Source organism: Sinocyclocheilus grahami, unplaced genomic scaffold, assembly GCF_001515645.1.
Source record: "Sinocyclocheilus grahami isolate Dianchi unplaced genomic scaffold, SAMN03320097.WGS_v1.1 scaffold124.1, whole genome shotgun sequence".
Classification (NCBI taxonomy): Eukaryota; Metazoa; Chordata; class Actinopteri; order Cypriniformes; family Cyprinidae; genus Sinocyclocheilus; species Sinocyclocheilus grahami.
Window position 1 is genome coordinate 1,071,326 of NW_015505303.1, and position 15,427 is coordinate 1,086,752.

Genomic DNA, 15,427 nt, shown 5'->3' on the forward strand with positions numbered 1-15,427 from the left:
AATGTATGTATGGTATGTATCAGATTATATAATTTAGCATTTAAAACAATTAGGGTTTTTAATCAATAGGGTTAAACCTGAAGAGAAATGTTTATGAATTTCTATTTGGATATAGAAGATGTAACATTCCACTAGAGAGTTGATTATACTAAGAGACTGGAATTGGTGAATCATTTCTTTTTATCTGGTTTGTCCAAATGAACCAATTTACTAAAACATGTCAGACATGTCAAAGCTACGTACTGTATATGACAACAGTTCAGGAGGGCACATTTGCTTATTGTGAGTGCACAAGGACATAAAATAACAGTGATGTATCTACACTGTCTGAAAACAGCTAAAAAGAAAGTTTTCTTGACACACGGTTTGAGGTGATTTCATACATTTCAGTGTATTTGTTTGGATTAACACTATGCTTCATTTTTCTCTTATCTTATCTTACATTTCATACCTGAACTTCTCTTAATGAAGCTGGTTTTCACTAATTCCTTTCAAACATCCTCATCTTCTGTCCTTCCCTCACTCCCTCCTGCATCCTTTCGTTCCGTCTTCGTTACAGCAGCGTGTCCCGTGCTGTGCAGCGGGAACGGACAGTACAGCAAGGGTGTGTGCATGTGCTACAGCGGCTGGAAGGGCCTGGAGTGCGACGTGCCGCAGGGCCAGTGTGTCGATCCCAGCTGTGGCGGTCACGGGACCTGCACCCAGGGCAGCTGCACCTGTGAAGCGGGTTACCGTGGAGAGTCCTGCGAGGAAGGTAATGAGCGCATCGACGGCTTTTCTGACCATCTCATTTTCAAAACTCTTTTCAAAACTCAGAAAAACCTCTTCCTCTGAGAATCTCGGTTTTCAAATGTCTGCTATAAAAGCATGCTGGTACAAGCATAATAAACTTTATTAAAGCGGTGAAATTCAGTCTATTGATCGAGCTTTTAAGAAATTGGCCAGAAATGGAGTCTCTGAGCGCATGTTCATATGAGCTGCAGCTGGTTTTTGAAAGTGGAGAGATCCCAGAGGTGAGTTTAGAAGAGAGAGGTGAAAGATGAGGAGGAAAGAGAAGAAAAAAGCAAGTAGAATGAAAAAGTCTTTTCAAACTCTCTGTTTCTCTCTCTCTCCAGTGGATTGTCTTGACCCCACGTGTTCGGGACATGGCAGCTGCGTGTCTGGTCAGTGCCACTGTAAGCCAGGTTGGTCCGGGCCTCTATGTGATGTATCCAGAGCCCAGTGCCCAGATCAGTGCAACAGTCACGGAGCCTACAGCCCTGACACGGGCCTCTGCAGCTGTGACCCTAACTGGATGGGCCCCGACTGCTCCACGGGTGTGTTCCCATCAGCCATTTTCACCTTCTCACTTGCTGTCTTCTCAAGCTGTGCTGCAATATATTGTAATCTTTCATTTTCATCCATCTACACTCTCGGGGGATTCACTAAGCATGAATTGCACCCGCTGATAGCGTTGTTTATTTGCACTCGCTGCGTGTGCTGTTTTAGCACCCGATTCATATGCAAATCAGCTAACGGCACAAACACACCCCCAAAAAATTAGTGGACACAGTTCCAACTTCGGTGGATAAGGTGCAATCCAAAATAATCTTCATAAATAAAATATTATAATAATCTTAAAATATATATTGAAAATAAAATGTATAATTTATATAAAGGAGACTTGTTTGAACTGAAAATAATGACAGTGACTTGATTAAAATATACATGGCGCAACCAACACAGATAGTGATTTCTTATAATGGATTGTGGGTGATTGGTGAATGAGATTTGATATAGAAATATTGTGAAATTTCTATTTTAATATATATTTTTAATATAGGCCTAATATATATTCCAGTGATGGCAACGCTGAATTTTCAGCAGCCATTATTTCATTTTAATCATTATTTTAGTGGCACATGATTCTTCAAAAATGATACTAATATGCTGATTTGGAACATTTGAAGCATTTTTTATTATAATTACTTTTTTTCAGGATTCTTTGATGAATGCATCATTCAAAAGAACTGCATTATTTTTTAAAGAATGTAAAAGTCTTTAATGTCACTTTTGATTAATTTAATGCATCCTTGCTAAATTAAAGTTTTAATTTCTTTCAAAAAAGATCTTACTGACCCCAACCATGTAGATAATACAGATATTTTAGTGTGCTATTGACAATGGCATAACAGTGAAGTTTTTAGCAATGTAATTATTTACATTGCCAAAGCATTTGCAACTTTGCTGCAGATCATTAAAACAGTGCAAAAGCAAATAGCAATTAAGTAAATAACAGAATAAAAAGAAGCAATAATTTAATTTAATTAAGAAGAATAAAATAAAGATGTATATAAGAGATGGAAAAATAAGAGTAAAAACAAATCACTCTCTTTCTCTCCAGAGGTGTGTTCAGCAGATTGTGGGAGCCATGGTGTGTGTGTCGGGGGCGTTTGCCACTGTGAGGAGGGCTGGACAGGCACAAGATCTTTCTGAAAATTCTGCGTCGAATTGTTCCTTGTTTGAAAACGAATCCACGGTAAAATTAAGTGAACAAAGGACCAAGTTCTTACTGAAGCAGTCTGGAACTTCATTGAAAATAAAGTGCATCCACTCTTTCCTAACGTCTGGGATTAGAAGGAAGGCAATGCAAAGACTGCACAGTGTCTTGTTGTCGATCGGAGCGATCTTTATTGTTTGGTTTCTGTGTAGACTAACGAGAAACATTAGAGTCCTGAAACTTACAGGATGTTTTTATAGTACAATGAAATGTGTAAAGATCAGGGGAATTTTGGTTTCTCAGTTCATGACCCCTTTCATACAGTAGATTGAGATTTGTCTATACTGCTGCTTTGTGGCAATTTATTAGGAGATATGTGCGATATGAAGATGCTCTGAACGGATGAATAGAGCAGCTCCAGTCATCCGTATGAAAAGGTGATGTGTCTGTTGGCTGGCAGAGTGAGGAATTTGAAACTACCCCAAGGCAGAATGATTATATAACAGGTGGATGTTCAGAGTCAGCCCTAAGCACTGAGCGTCTCCCCTAGACCAGTTAAGAGCATAGAGAGGCTTTTAGAAAGAACTATTTGTTGTTTCTCGTTTTAAAGTGTTTTCATTTTCCCCACTGCATCTTCTCTTTTGTGTGTTCTCACTCTCTTATGTAAACGGCCAGGCTTTTCATAAAGCATTGTGAAACTACTTTGGATCCCATAATACAAAACCATGCAAACCATTGTCATTTTAATTTAGTGTTGTTTGAATTTAGCAGTGAAGTCAATCTGTGATGTTTAGATGCAGGGCTGCCAACTCTGAGCGTGAGACTCACGTAATTGACACGGTATGATCACAAAAGACTTGTTAAATCGGGCATTTGAACGTACTGCTCAATCTGACCCAGACACAAGCAAGCGTTCTCCAGCCGTTCACAGCTTCCTGCTTCTTTCTTCTCTCTCTTTTGTTTATACTCTTCATTTGGGGGTTACTTCACAGAAACCTCAGAGATCAGAGAGCACCAGGCAAAACAACATAGAGCAAAAGTCTTTGGCAACAGGCGCTTGTTGTGAGTTTGTTCCGGATCAAGAAAGACCCATTTAGGGAGAAGGGTTGAAAGGGTGTGTATGTACAGTGAACTGCGATATGCAGCAAATAAGAGACAGGAAGAGAGAGGAAGATGAAACGGGAAGGGAAGCTCTCAGGGGTGTGAGCGATGCCCTCTGTGACTTTGATGTAAGTTCTCTAAAAGTGAAATCAGGAGAGAGAGAGAGAGAGAGAGCAAGAAAGAAAGAGAAACTAGAGCATCATTCAATTCAGTGATCGCTTCTATTAGTTGAGCTCATTACCCCAATGGGGATAAATAAATAGATTTGTTCATTTTCATTTCCATAATGATGAGAAGTTCTACATTTGAGCTTATTATGGTTATTTTAATCATATTATTTGTCTCTCTCTCTTGACATCAAAGCAGCGCAGGGGTTTGAACTGAGAAGGGTTCATCAAAAGTACACATTCTGAGAATAAGATGGCAGATGAACAGAGAGACTTCAGAAGTCCTTTAAACCATATGCCATTCTGAAGCCATGAAACTGTGTGTGCTGAGGATGTCAAATGTGCTGGTACTTCTGGAACCAAGTCGATACTAGAAAAGAAATCTTTCTATAGTATCGATAACATTGAGTACAAACTCAATTCAGTACTTTGGTAAAATAAAGCTGAACACATGAAATGTAAAATTATGTTCATGAAGACATGAACATGCAAGGCTAATTAAGATTAATTAATACAAATCAGATATGTGTCAAAATATCCTATCTGTAAATTAGACACTACTTTTCAAAGATTTGGGGTTTGTAATTTGTGTGTGTGTGTGTGCACATTTTTGTGACAAATGAGGACATAAATTTGTATAATGACAAAGGTATGACATAGGTATTACAAGGAGAAGGTGACTTTTCAGGACATTACCCCATGTCCCCACTTTTCAAAACGCTTATAAATCACACAGAATGGAGTGTATTGAAAATCTGAAATAGCTCAAAGTTTCCTGTAAGGGGTAGGTTTAGGGGTAGGGTTGGTGTAGGGCAATAGAATATCCTGTACAGTAGAAAAACCATTACGCCTATGGGATTTCCCCACTTTTCACAAAAACAAACCTGTGTGTGTGTGTGTGTGTGTGTGTGTGTGTGTGTGTCAATTTAAAATAACTTCTATTTGAATATATTTTAAAATGTAATTTATTTAAAATGTAATATATCACTGTGATGGCAAAGCTGAATTTTCAGCATCATTACTTCCATCTTCAGGGTCACATGATCCTTCAGAAATCATTCAATTATGCTGATTTGCTGCTCAAGAAATATTTATTTTCAATGTTGAAAACAGTTATGTTGCTTTTTTCAATAATTCTTTAATGAACAGAAGTTAAAAATAACACAATTTATTTGGAATAGGCTACATATAATTTTTTATATTATAAATGTCTTTACTGTCTCCTGTGATTAATTCAATGCATATTTGCTGAATAAAAATATTAATTTATTAAAAACAAAAGCAATTTACTTAAACTGTAGTGTATGTTAGAAACCTTTACATCAAAATTGCTGCTAAAATTGACTGAGAAATATATGAAGGCTTTATTCCATTCCATTCCATTAATCTTTATATATCTTATGCAAAATAAATTAGTATGTTCAGTGGCATATATTAGATAATGAACTGGCATTTCTATCAAGTACTGAATTTTTGGTATCGTGACAACCCTAGTCTGGGTTTATTTTCATACAAAATTAATGTGTCACATTGCTAATGCACGTTACAGGCCTAAAGCTTATGAGATGTGGTGACATCTTTTCCACTCAGATGGTCTGGTTGACTGCATGGATCCAGACTGCTGCATGCAGAGCCCTTGTGTGACCAATCCTCTGTGCCGTGGATCACGTGACCCACTTCAGGTTATTCAACAGAGCCAATCAGAGGTCCAAAAAGTCCCTTCCTTTTATGACAGAATCAAGATGCTTGTGGGTAAAGACAGCACTCACATCATCCCAGGAATCAACCCATTTAATGCCAGGTACCTCATCTGCCATGTACTGTCATGGACTAAATTACTAAATTTATCATGCTCTAATATTGTATTTTGTGTGCGTGCAGCCTGGCATCTCTGATTCGAGGTCAGGTTTTGACCTCAGATGGCACTCCTTTGGTTGGTGTCAACGTGACCTTTGTGAAGTACCCTCACTATGGTCACACCATGACCCGCCAGGATGGCACGTGAGTAACTTCACATTATTTAAACCCCTTTCCATATTACCACATTCAGTTGAATATGCACTGAAGTATATTTCCTGTCCCGGTTCTCCCTAGTTTTGATCTGGTGGCCAACGGCGGAGGCTCTCTGACTCTGCGGTTAGAACGGGCTCCATTTCTGAGTCAGGAACGAACAGTGTGGCTACCCTGGAATCGCTTCTATGCCATGGACACTGTGGTGCTACAAACGGAGGAGAAAACCATAGCCAGATGTGACCTGAGCGGTTTTGTCAGGCCTGATCCCATGGTTCTTCCCTCCCCACTGTCCTCCTTCTTCAGCTCCAACCCTTCAGAGAGACACATCCTCCCTGAGAGCCAGGTGCCACATTCAACACAAATTCCATCAATTCTCATTTCTTTCATGTTCACGTAGGTCATTCCACTCTTCCGTTGGCTTTATATTTGCATTTTATATTCTCTATTACTCTCCTTCTTAGCTCTCTGCTGGTCTTTTGTTGTTAATCTTCGTTTTCGCTCTTGAACTCCTTTTGACTCATTCACTTCCTCATACATTCTCGCAATCACGGTTTCTCTCTGCTGCTTACAATTCATCTCTTTTTAAAGACTGACAGCAGCTGCAAGAATTTTAGATTTTTAGCACTTTGAGAAGCCATTAACCCACTTTTCGCTTCCTCTCACTGTCCAGGTACTTCACGAGCAGGTGGAGATTCCCGGCACCAGTCTTAAACTTTGCTATTTGAGCTCCAGGACCTCAGGCTACCTCTCACTGCTCAAGGTGATCATGACCCCAGCTCTAGTGCCTCTCAGCCTGGCCAAAGTGCACCTGATGGTGGCCGTGGAGGGTCATCTTCTTCAGAAATGGTTCCATGCATCTCCCAACCTGGCTTACACTTATATCTGGGACAAGACTGACGCCTACAGGCAGAGGGTCCAAGGCCTGACCGAGGCTTTGGGTAAGTGGGGTATGGAGTCATGTCAGGAAACAGGTGTATTTTAACTGTTATCTTGTTTCTTGTCTATGCTATTGTCTGTTCCCCAGTGTCTTCTCTTAATTTGAGCTCCAAAACACAGATAGTTTGTAGTTTAATGAGACTGTCTGTCTCTCATCCATTATGGTGTGTGCCAGCGGCAAGTTCCTCCTGTGAGCTAATGAATTGTTATGTCCCCGCTCGGTGATGGAGTGTTTAATTAAGATAGCACAGCTTTGCTCTTCCTCTAAGTGTCTTCCCTCTCTGTCATTTTCGCCTTCATTCTTCACGTTTCTTTCCTATCCCTCTTTCCATCTGTCAATCTTTCTCTATAGTGTCTGTGGGGTACGAGTATGAGACTTGTCCCAGTCAGATCCTGTGGGAGAAGAGGACAGCTGTGCTACAGGGATACGAGCTCAACCCCTCAAACTTGGGCGGCTGGTCTCTAGACAAACACCACATGCTGAACATCCGCAGCGGTATGATATGGAAACACCTATTCATGTAGAAGTTAATACATTCATTAGTGAAGGTCAGAAGAACTTGGAAGTTACATCAGTGATCAGCAATGGAATATGCATGCACTATTGGACTGGACGTTTCTATTCTTCAGACTTTAGCTCCATCTCTGCTCAGACACACCTTTCTGTAAGTTTCAAGTAATCCTGAAGACTTATTTTACAGGTGTGTTTGATTATAGATGCAGCAAAATTCTGCAGTGCAGTGGCCTTCAAGGACCAGAATTGTCAATCCCTGAATAATCAGGCTAATTAAAATGAGCCAGGATGTACTTCCTATGAGGCATTTGTTTTGTGAAATACACTTGACAATGCAGAAGGGACAGGTCATCCCTGCAGCTGATGGTTTAACAAGCTTCTCCAAGAAAAAATGTCCATTACTGACTCGCACTGTGTGAAATGTGTTGGTATTAAGCACCATTATAGTTACTGCGTGCTTTTTCACACCTGTTTATCTTCAGGCTTTTGCAGCAACTAAATTTCTCCTTCCCGAAGACTTATTCCCTTGCTAAAGGAGATAGGGAGGTTTGTGTTAAAAAGAAAAACAATTTATTGTGATTATAGCTTGGCTAGTGGAAAGTCAAATAAGGACACAGTGATGCCAGTGCACTATAAAATAATTCACACTTTCTACGTAATATTGCTCTTTTTATGCGCATTTTCCATTGCTCATAATTTCATCACTGTATTTGGGTAAAATTCTGTGCGTTTACAGGACCAGCAAATTTATTTGTTCGTTATTGATGATTATGAGGTCTTTAATGACTGCTGGTTTCACACTATTGATCATGAAATGCAATAAATATGTCACACTGTAGAAATTGATGCTTTCATTTAAGCATCACATTTGTGCGTGTACAGACCATTAGAAATATGTCATGTTTGAAATCTCACTCAGTTGCGCTTAGTGGCAGTGTTTGATTTATTTCACACAGGCATCCTTCATAAGGGCAGCGGTGAGAATATCTTCCTCTCCCAGCAGCAGCCGCCCATCATTAACAGTATTATGGGTAACGGCCGAAGACGCAGCATCTCGTGCCCAAGCTGCAGTGGGATGGCTGAGGGCAACAAGCTGCTGGCGCCGATGGCCGTAGCCTGTGACGGAGAGGGTAACCTGTATGTGGGTGACCTTAACTTTGTGCGGAGGGTCTATCCGTCCCTCAATACCACAGCTGTACTGGAGCTCAGGTAAAGCTAGGATGCACAGCTGACAACATTAAAACAGCATTTACAATTAATTTCACCTCTGTAATATAAGACATTATAGAGTAGAACTGAGTATTCTGCTAAAATAATAATTGTCTGGAGTTGGTTCTAAATCAAATCACATTTAAATAAAAAATGCATGAGGCTTAATTTCCAAGATCCACTGACAGGAAAAGCTGTCAGAAGAAGATAAATAATAATTCAAACTTGTCATTTGATATTGTTTTGTGAAATCAAGGGTTTCCCATGAGCACCACAGCTCAATATGTCAAAGCAGTGGCACTGACCACAAAGTTAACAGTTATTGCAGTTGGATGAAATATGATAATAAACACTTGACATGCATTGATAAATTATGCACTACTACACCAATGGCGTTTATTGATTTAATGTTGTTTTTAACAAGTGGAATAGCTTTTACAATAAGATGTTTTGATGATTTATTCTAACTGATGCATTATTTTTTCTTTTCTCTACACCTGCTTCATGAAGAAATAAAGATTTGAGACACAGGTAATTAAAATAAATGCATAATCTAAAAATATTCATCATGTGTGCATGTCTAAATAGCATGCTAATGTGTCTGAAAACTGAGATTTGTTGTGCTTGTGTCCTATTCTTTTATACAGTTCATTGCATGTAGCAGAATTTTACCCTTTTTTCCCTTTCTATCAAAGTGTTTTCTTTCTTTTTTTTTTAACTCCAATTACTTTACCAGCAATGAACTATTCCCATTTCAACATGTTCACCAAGGTAACCATGCTGTTTGTCAGAGGATTTTATTAAGAGACATTCTCCCATTTACCCTATTTCCATAGCAACAGTCCAAGCCATAGGTACTACTTGGCTGTGGATCCGGTGTCGGGTTCTTTGTTTCTGTCAGACACCAACTCCCGGCAGATCTACCACATTCGCTCTCTGAATGGGGCACGACCGCTGCTGGATAACTCTCAGGTGGTGGCGGGGACGGGAGAGCAGTGCGTCCCGTTCGATGAGGCTCGCTGCGGTGATGAAGGCAAGGCAGTGGAAGCCACACTAATGAGCCCAAGAGGTGATGTTTTTTTTTTTTAAAGAAATATTCCGGTTTTCTTCTCGATCTGTGACTTGGGAGGAGCAGAAATGACACACAGTACTGCACCTTACTACATATTACATCCTGAACTTGTTCAGAGTTAGCTTTTACGCAAGACAAAGTTCCACACATTTCCACGCTGTGACGCTTCACAATTACGACTGAGACACATTTTTATTTTCCATGAACCTAGAAAGCATCAACATTTAATCCCTTAGACAGTTACCAGACGCTGTTATTTTCTATGCTATCATAAACCTCAGTAACCTGTAATTCTCTAGACTCCAGACATCGTTCTTAAAGCCCAGCATGGCCACTGATGTGAGGAAAATAAATGACACAGAAGGTAAAGAGAGATCGTAAGGTTAGCAGACTGCACTCAGAGACCGACTCTGCCTTCTTATCTCAGAATAAAACGCACTCTGACATGATCACCGTGACAGCGTGAATCAAACTGTAGCAGTCGAGCGGCACAGCGTCTTGACTCTTTTCCAGGTCATTGCTCCCACACACACAGACTACTAATTATTTTGCCTTTAAAAAAACACCTTGCTCTCTGGAATATCGGAATGAGAGGGAAATCAATCAATAAGATACTTGGGGAGCAGTGAAATTCTTTAGGAGAGTCTGCAGTGACATTGACGAGAATTTAAGAAGAAGAAAATTACCATAAATATTAGACAATAACAATAATAGATAATTCTGTCTCAACTGTCCTTTTAAAGGGGTCCTATTATGCTCTTTTACAAAGTCTTTATTTTGTTTTGGGGGTGTACTAGAACAGGCTCTCATACTAGATTGTTCGAAAAACACATTATTTTTCACATATTTTACATTATTACAACACCTCTCTCCCCAGTCTGGCATGAACGGCTCGAATAGTTCCTGTATCAAATGAAGGCTTCTGAAATACGAAATGTGCTGTGATTGGTTAGCTGGGCCAGTGTGTGTTGTGATTACCATAACTTACCATAGCGAGCTTCAGTGTAAATATTGCGTCAAACTCAAATCAATTTGAGCGAGATTTAAACCCGGATGATTGTACAGGGTTTCTGTGGGTCTTAAAAGTCTTAAATTTAGTTGTATCCAATTTAAGGCCTTAAAAAGTCTTAAATTGTACAAGAAAGTCTTAATTATGATTTCAAGAGGTCTTAAATTTGGGGACGGAAAGACCAGAATTGCGATATGGCTGAATGTGACAATTAAACTTCAAAAGGCTATGATTTCATTGAATAAACACTAGCGCTGCACGTTCAAAGTCCGGTGCTGCGCTGCTTTGTGTTCGGCCATTACCGGGGAAACATTTATATTTCTACCAAACACTCCACCTGTTGGCAGAGAATGAGCATTTTCAATAAAACTGTTGTTTTGTTCAGAGTTCAGACCGATGCAAAAATTTACCCATGTTTTTACCCTGCAAACAAGCAGAGCTTTAAATGTGAACTGGTGGATCGATATGAAGACAATGCATTATAAAAATCTAAACAGTATAGGGGTGTGCGATATGTATGGTCTGCGATAATATCGTAATTGTTGTTTTAAGGTTGTGCGATTTGATATTATCGAGAATATCGTGAAAAGCAAACAAAACACCTACAGAATGCGCGCATACATTACCTGAAGTCTAGCAGGTTAGACTAGTGAGTGTGCGTGCACATTTATAGTGCGTTCTTTCACTGCATTAATCAGTCTATTAAAATGCATTTAGAATTATCACATAATTCAAGATATGGGGCAGAAAGCGTATATATTTATATCATTTCATATAATTAATATCACACGAAAAGTGTTGTTTTTTCTCCAAAAGTCAGCATGATTAAAAATGTGATATTGATTTCTTACAACAGTTCAATAAACAAGAAGTTAATATTAAGAGACTTACGTTTTAGACACCATATTTCCTGTTTTTGCTCTATTTCTCCAACAAAAATAATTCCAAACACAGCCACAGTGCTGTTTTGCGTCTCTGAGCAACACTACAGTGTTTCGTTCCTGAATGAATCAACCATTTAAATGATTCGGTTCAATCCCAATGACTCACTTAACAGTGACTTGCTACCACCTACTGGCAGTTTTAATTTGACATTTAAGGTACCTTTTCATTTTTTAAATAATTTCAAACATCAGTTTTCAATGTTTTATGTTTAAAATATCAACAAATTATTTATGCATTTGTAATTGCAGGTTAAAGTATTCCATGTCCCTCAGAGCTGCATTAAACAATGTGTAAATACATCTAAATGCCACTTCTAATGCAGCTTCTGTGTTTCCTCTGCATTGCAAAGATAAATTTTTTTGATACTGATTTCATTTGCTTAGTAACAGCCCAAATGCAACAATTTGACTCAAAAGATGGTGCACACTTTTACAAAAAAAAATGGCTTAAAGATAAAAATGCCCATAAAACATGTTGGAAATGATTAATTTCTATCACTGCTGTGAACTGACCACACAGAATTTGAAGAATATGAAAACATTCAGGATTCAGCTGTCAGCACAATTAGAGATAAGATATCAGCACAATAACAAACTCTATAGCAAAATATTGTCTAATTATCGTTATCGATAAAATCCCAGAAAATTATCGAGATACCATTTTTTTGTCAATATCACACACCCCTAATTTATGTTATTTAATTGATATAATTTATTGATAATAATTGTTTAAATTAATATAACAATTAATACTTTTGACTCATCCATTTTCTTAAAAATTATTTAAAGGCTGAAATATAAAGTTTATCATTTTATAAAACTTTTTGTTTTTGTGAAAACTTGTTTCTGAACTATAAATTATGCTTTTTACAGTAATTTTACAGTTTAATATGGTACTATAGACATTGCCCCACCCCGCTCATATGGTATTCATTTTATTTGTGCATGTCTTAAAAAGGTCTTAAAATGGTCTTAAATTTGAGCTTAAAAATCCTGCAGAAACCCTGTTGTAACTACTCCAAGTTAGTCTGCCTTGGGAAAGCTAGCGTGTCTCCGACATAGTGATAGCACTCGTTGCCTTCTCTAGTGCAGCTCAGCCAGGTCTCGTCCCATTCGTCGATCTTTGTGATATCACAAATCCCGGAAAATATGCGTTGTAGTCCAAACGAGTCATTCGTTGGTAGTTTTTGAAAAGTGATTTCTGTTAAATAAAATATCTACTTTTGAAGTGGACTTTGAGCTTTGTAACTTTGCAGATATTTTTTTTGCTCAAACAGCAACATTACAGACTAACTAAAGTTGAAAAAGTACCTTTAATACCTGGTGGATGTTTTCTACATTGTTGCAATCATACAATTTATAACGTTATCATGCACAAGTATTGAGTTTCTTCACTGTCGGTTCTTTCATGCAGGTGTTGCATTGGATAAGAACGGCCTGATGTACTTTGTGGATGCTACCATGATACGAAAAGTGGATCAGAATGGCATTATCTCCACTCTGATAAAGACCAATGACCTGACTGCAGTCAGGCCCCTCAGCTGTGACTCCAGCATGGATGTCAGCCAGGTTATAATTACTTTTCTCAACTCTCTAGCCCTTGCACTTGTTGAGAGTCTATCAAGAGAGGTTCAGGCTCCTAAAAATAAATGAACAGTTGTTGAAATCTGTGCTAAAGTGCCTAGCTCAGATGCCCTATAATTTGTATAGATGTATTGCATCTTATTTGAATTTGTAGTGTGTGCAAGTTCAAATTAACTTCTTGAATATCACATACATACCCTGACCAATCTCAATGGATAGGAAAATCACTCAGCTTCATTTGTCAGTTGTTTAGGTAATTTGTAATGCAGAAGCAATGAAATTTGTGTCCTTACATAGAAACAATCCATTAAAACTAACATAGTTAATTATCAAGGTTATTTTATAAAGTCAGAGAGAGAGAATTTGTTTACCAGAGTATATTATAAATTATTTTGAGCAAGTTTGATGGCACCCTATATAAATTAATATTGATTAAAAAAACACACACATTTGATTGATTGTCATCGTTGATGTTTTAATGTAGAGGTTTTGACAATGTAAATATACAGTGAAAAGAACAGTAAAACTAAGGAAATAGGCTAACTGTTTAAGCTAAATAAATTTAACAAGTAACTCACTGAATACAATTTTTTTAACAATTTACAGGCCCCATGAAGCATAAAGATATACTGTCAAATACAGTTGTGTAAACACATTTCAGCCTGTTTATTTCAGTTTGCATGAAATGCGTTTTTCTTCAAGTTTCATCCTTGCGTCTTTGAGCTTGCGCTCGCCAATATTTGCTTGTCAGAGTGTCTCCTTGGGTATTAACGTTTGACAATGACAGTGACAAACAATGGAACTGGATTATCAATCAAGCAGCTGTCATCATTTGTCTATCACTGTAATAAATTCATAGGCCTGCAGATTCGTTCCACTCGGAAGAATCTGTAACACATAATCTTTTTTTTTAAATGCCAGTAGGAAATCTACTGTCAGAAATGGGAAATGCATTCAGTTTGTCCAGAAGCAAGGATAAAACAGATCCCCTTTGGGGATCAAACGAACAGAAAGGGAGATATCAAAAGCAGAGGCAGGGAAATCCCACTGGGCAAAGCTGAATTTATACTCGAAGACCACAACTGCTCAGCATGCCCAATTATTGTCATTTTTTGTGTTAATGTACTCTTCACATTTAATGTTTCTTAACATCAGGTACGTCTGGAGTGGCCTACAGACCTGGCCATCAACCCTATGGACAACTCTCTGTATGTGCTGGAGAATAACGTCATCCTGCGTATCTCTGAGAACCACCAGGTCAGCATTATTGCAGGGCGGCCCATGCACTGTCAGGTCCCTGGCATTGATTACTCGCTCAGCAAACTAGCCATCCATTCTGCCTTGGAGAGCGCCACAGCCATCGCCATCTCCCACACAGGTGTGCTCTATATTGCCGAAACCGACGAGAAGCGCATCAACCGCATACGGCAAGTTAGCACCAGCGGCGAGATCTCCCTGCTTGCTGGCGCTGCCTCTGAATGCGACTGCAAGAATGACGTCAACTGCAACTGTTTCTCAGGAGATGAGGGCTACGCTGCGGACGCCAGCCTCAATTGTCCTGCTTCGTTGGCTGTGTCACCAGATGGTACTCTGTACATCGCTGACCTGAACAACATCCGTGTACGTTCGGTCCGCAGTAACCGCCCTAACGCCACAGCAAGTGGACAGTATGAAGTGGGTTCATCTATGGAACAGGAGCTATATGTGTTTGGTCCAGACGGTCTTCATAGGCAAACAGTTAGCCTCATTACAGGCTTGGCCCTGTATAACTTTACCTACGGGCTGGATGGAGAGTTGGCAGCAGTTACCGATGCCTCTAACAATACACTCCGGGTGAGGAGGGAGGCGTCTGGCTCTATCAGGCTTGTGCTGTTGCCAGAGAACCAGGTGGTAACGCTGGGAATGGACCCAGCCGGCAGCCTACGTTCAGTGTCCGCCCTCAGCCAGGAAGTGGCACAGCTCAGTTATTACACTAACACAGAACTTTTAGCCTCCAAGTCAGATGAGACTGGATGGACAAACTTTTACAAGTGAGTATGAAATGTGCAGTGTGACGATAGAACTTTGAGACAAAGGCAGATCTGGAAATCTTAAAGAGCAGGTCATATGGTATTTTAAAGTGTCCTAATATTGAGTTGGAGTCCCCCACAACAGGTTTATGCAAGGTCAGAAAACATTGTAATTTTCTCAGAATATACATTTAATATTAGAGTCATTTGCCAATGATTTCTAAACGGTTTGTTCCGAGCAAGTTCAGAGCAAATTAAGACCAAATTAAGAAGATTAGAAGTCAACAAAGATAAAAGCCAAGATTAGAGAAGCAGTCCTTGGTAAAATGACATGCACACAACAAAAGGTTCGAATTGTGTTTCTGTGGTATCCTTCAACACAGCGTCTTC

General features: G+C 39.1%; 1 protein-coding gene across 1 annotated transcript in view; it reads left to right on the top strand.

The window, feature by feature from the left end:
• Positions 1 to 15,427, top strand: part of tenm2b (teneurin transmembrane protein 2b) — a 302,210-nt gene that overhangs the window by 278,193 nt on the left and 8,590 nt on the right. Inside the window, exons 12-24 of the mRNA XM_016278713.1 lie at positions 560 to 754; positions 1,116 to 1,316; positions 2,384 to 2,458; positions 5,338 to 5,548; positions 5,629 to 5,748; positions 5,842 to 6,103; positions 6,431 to 6,698; positions 7,049 to 7,192; positions 8,167 to 8,419; positions 8,930 to 8,950; positions 9,256 to 9,488; positions 12,859 to 13,013; positions 14,184 to 15,058. Coding sequence (XP_016134199.1) covers positions 560 to 754; positions 1,116 to 1,316; positions 2,384 to 2,458; positions 5,338 to 5,548; positions 5,629 to 5,748; positions 5,842 to 6,103; positions 6,431 to 6,698; positions 7,049 to 7,192; positions 8,167 to 8,419; positions 8,930 to 8,950; positions 9,256 to 9,488; positions 12,859 to 13,013; positions 14,184 to 15,058 — 3,013 coding nt within the window. The remainder of the gene's footprint in view (positions 1 to 559; positions 755 to 1,115; positions 1,317 to 2,383; positions 2,459 to 5,337; positions 5,549 to 5,628; positions 5,749 to 5,841; positions 6,104 to 6,430; positions 6,699 to 7,048; positions 7,193 to 8,166; positions 8,420 to 8,929; positions 8,951 to 9,255; positions 9,489 to 12,858; positions 13,014 to 14,183; positions 15,059 to 15,427) is intronic.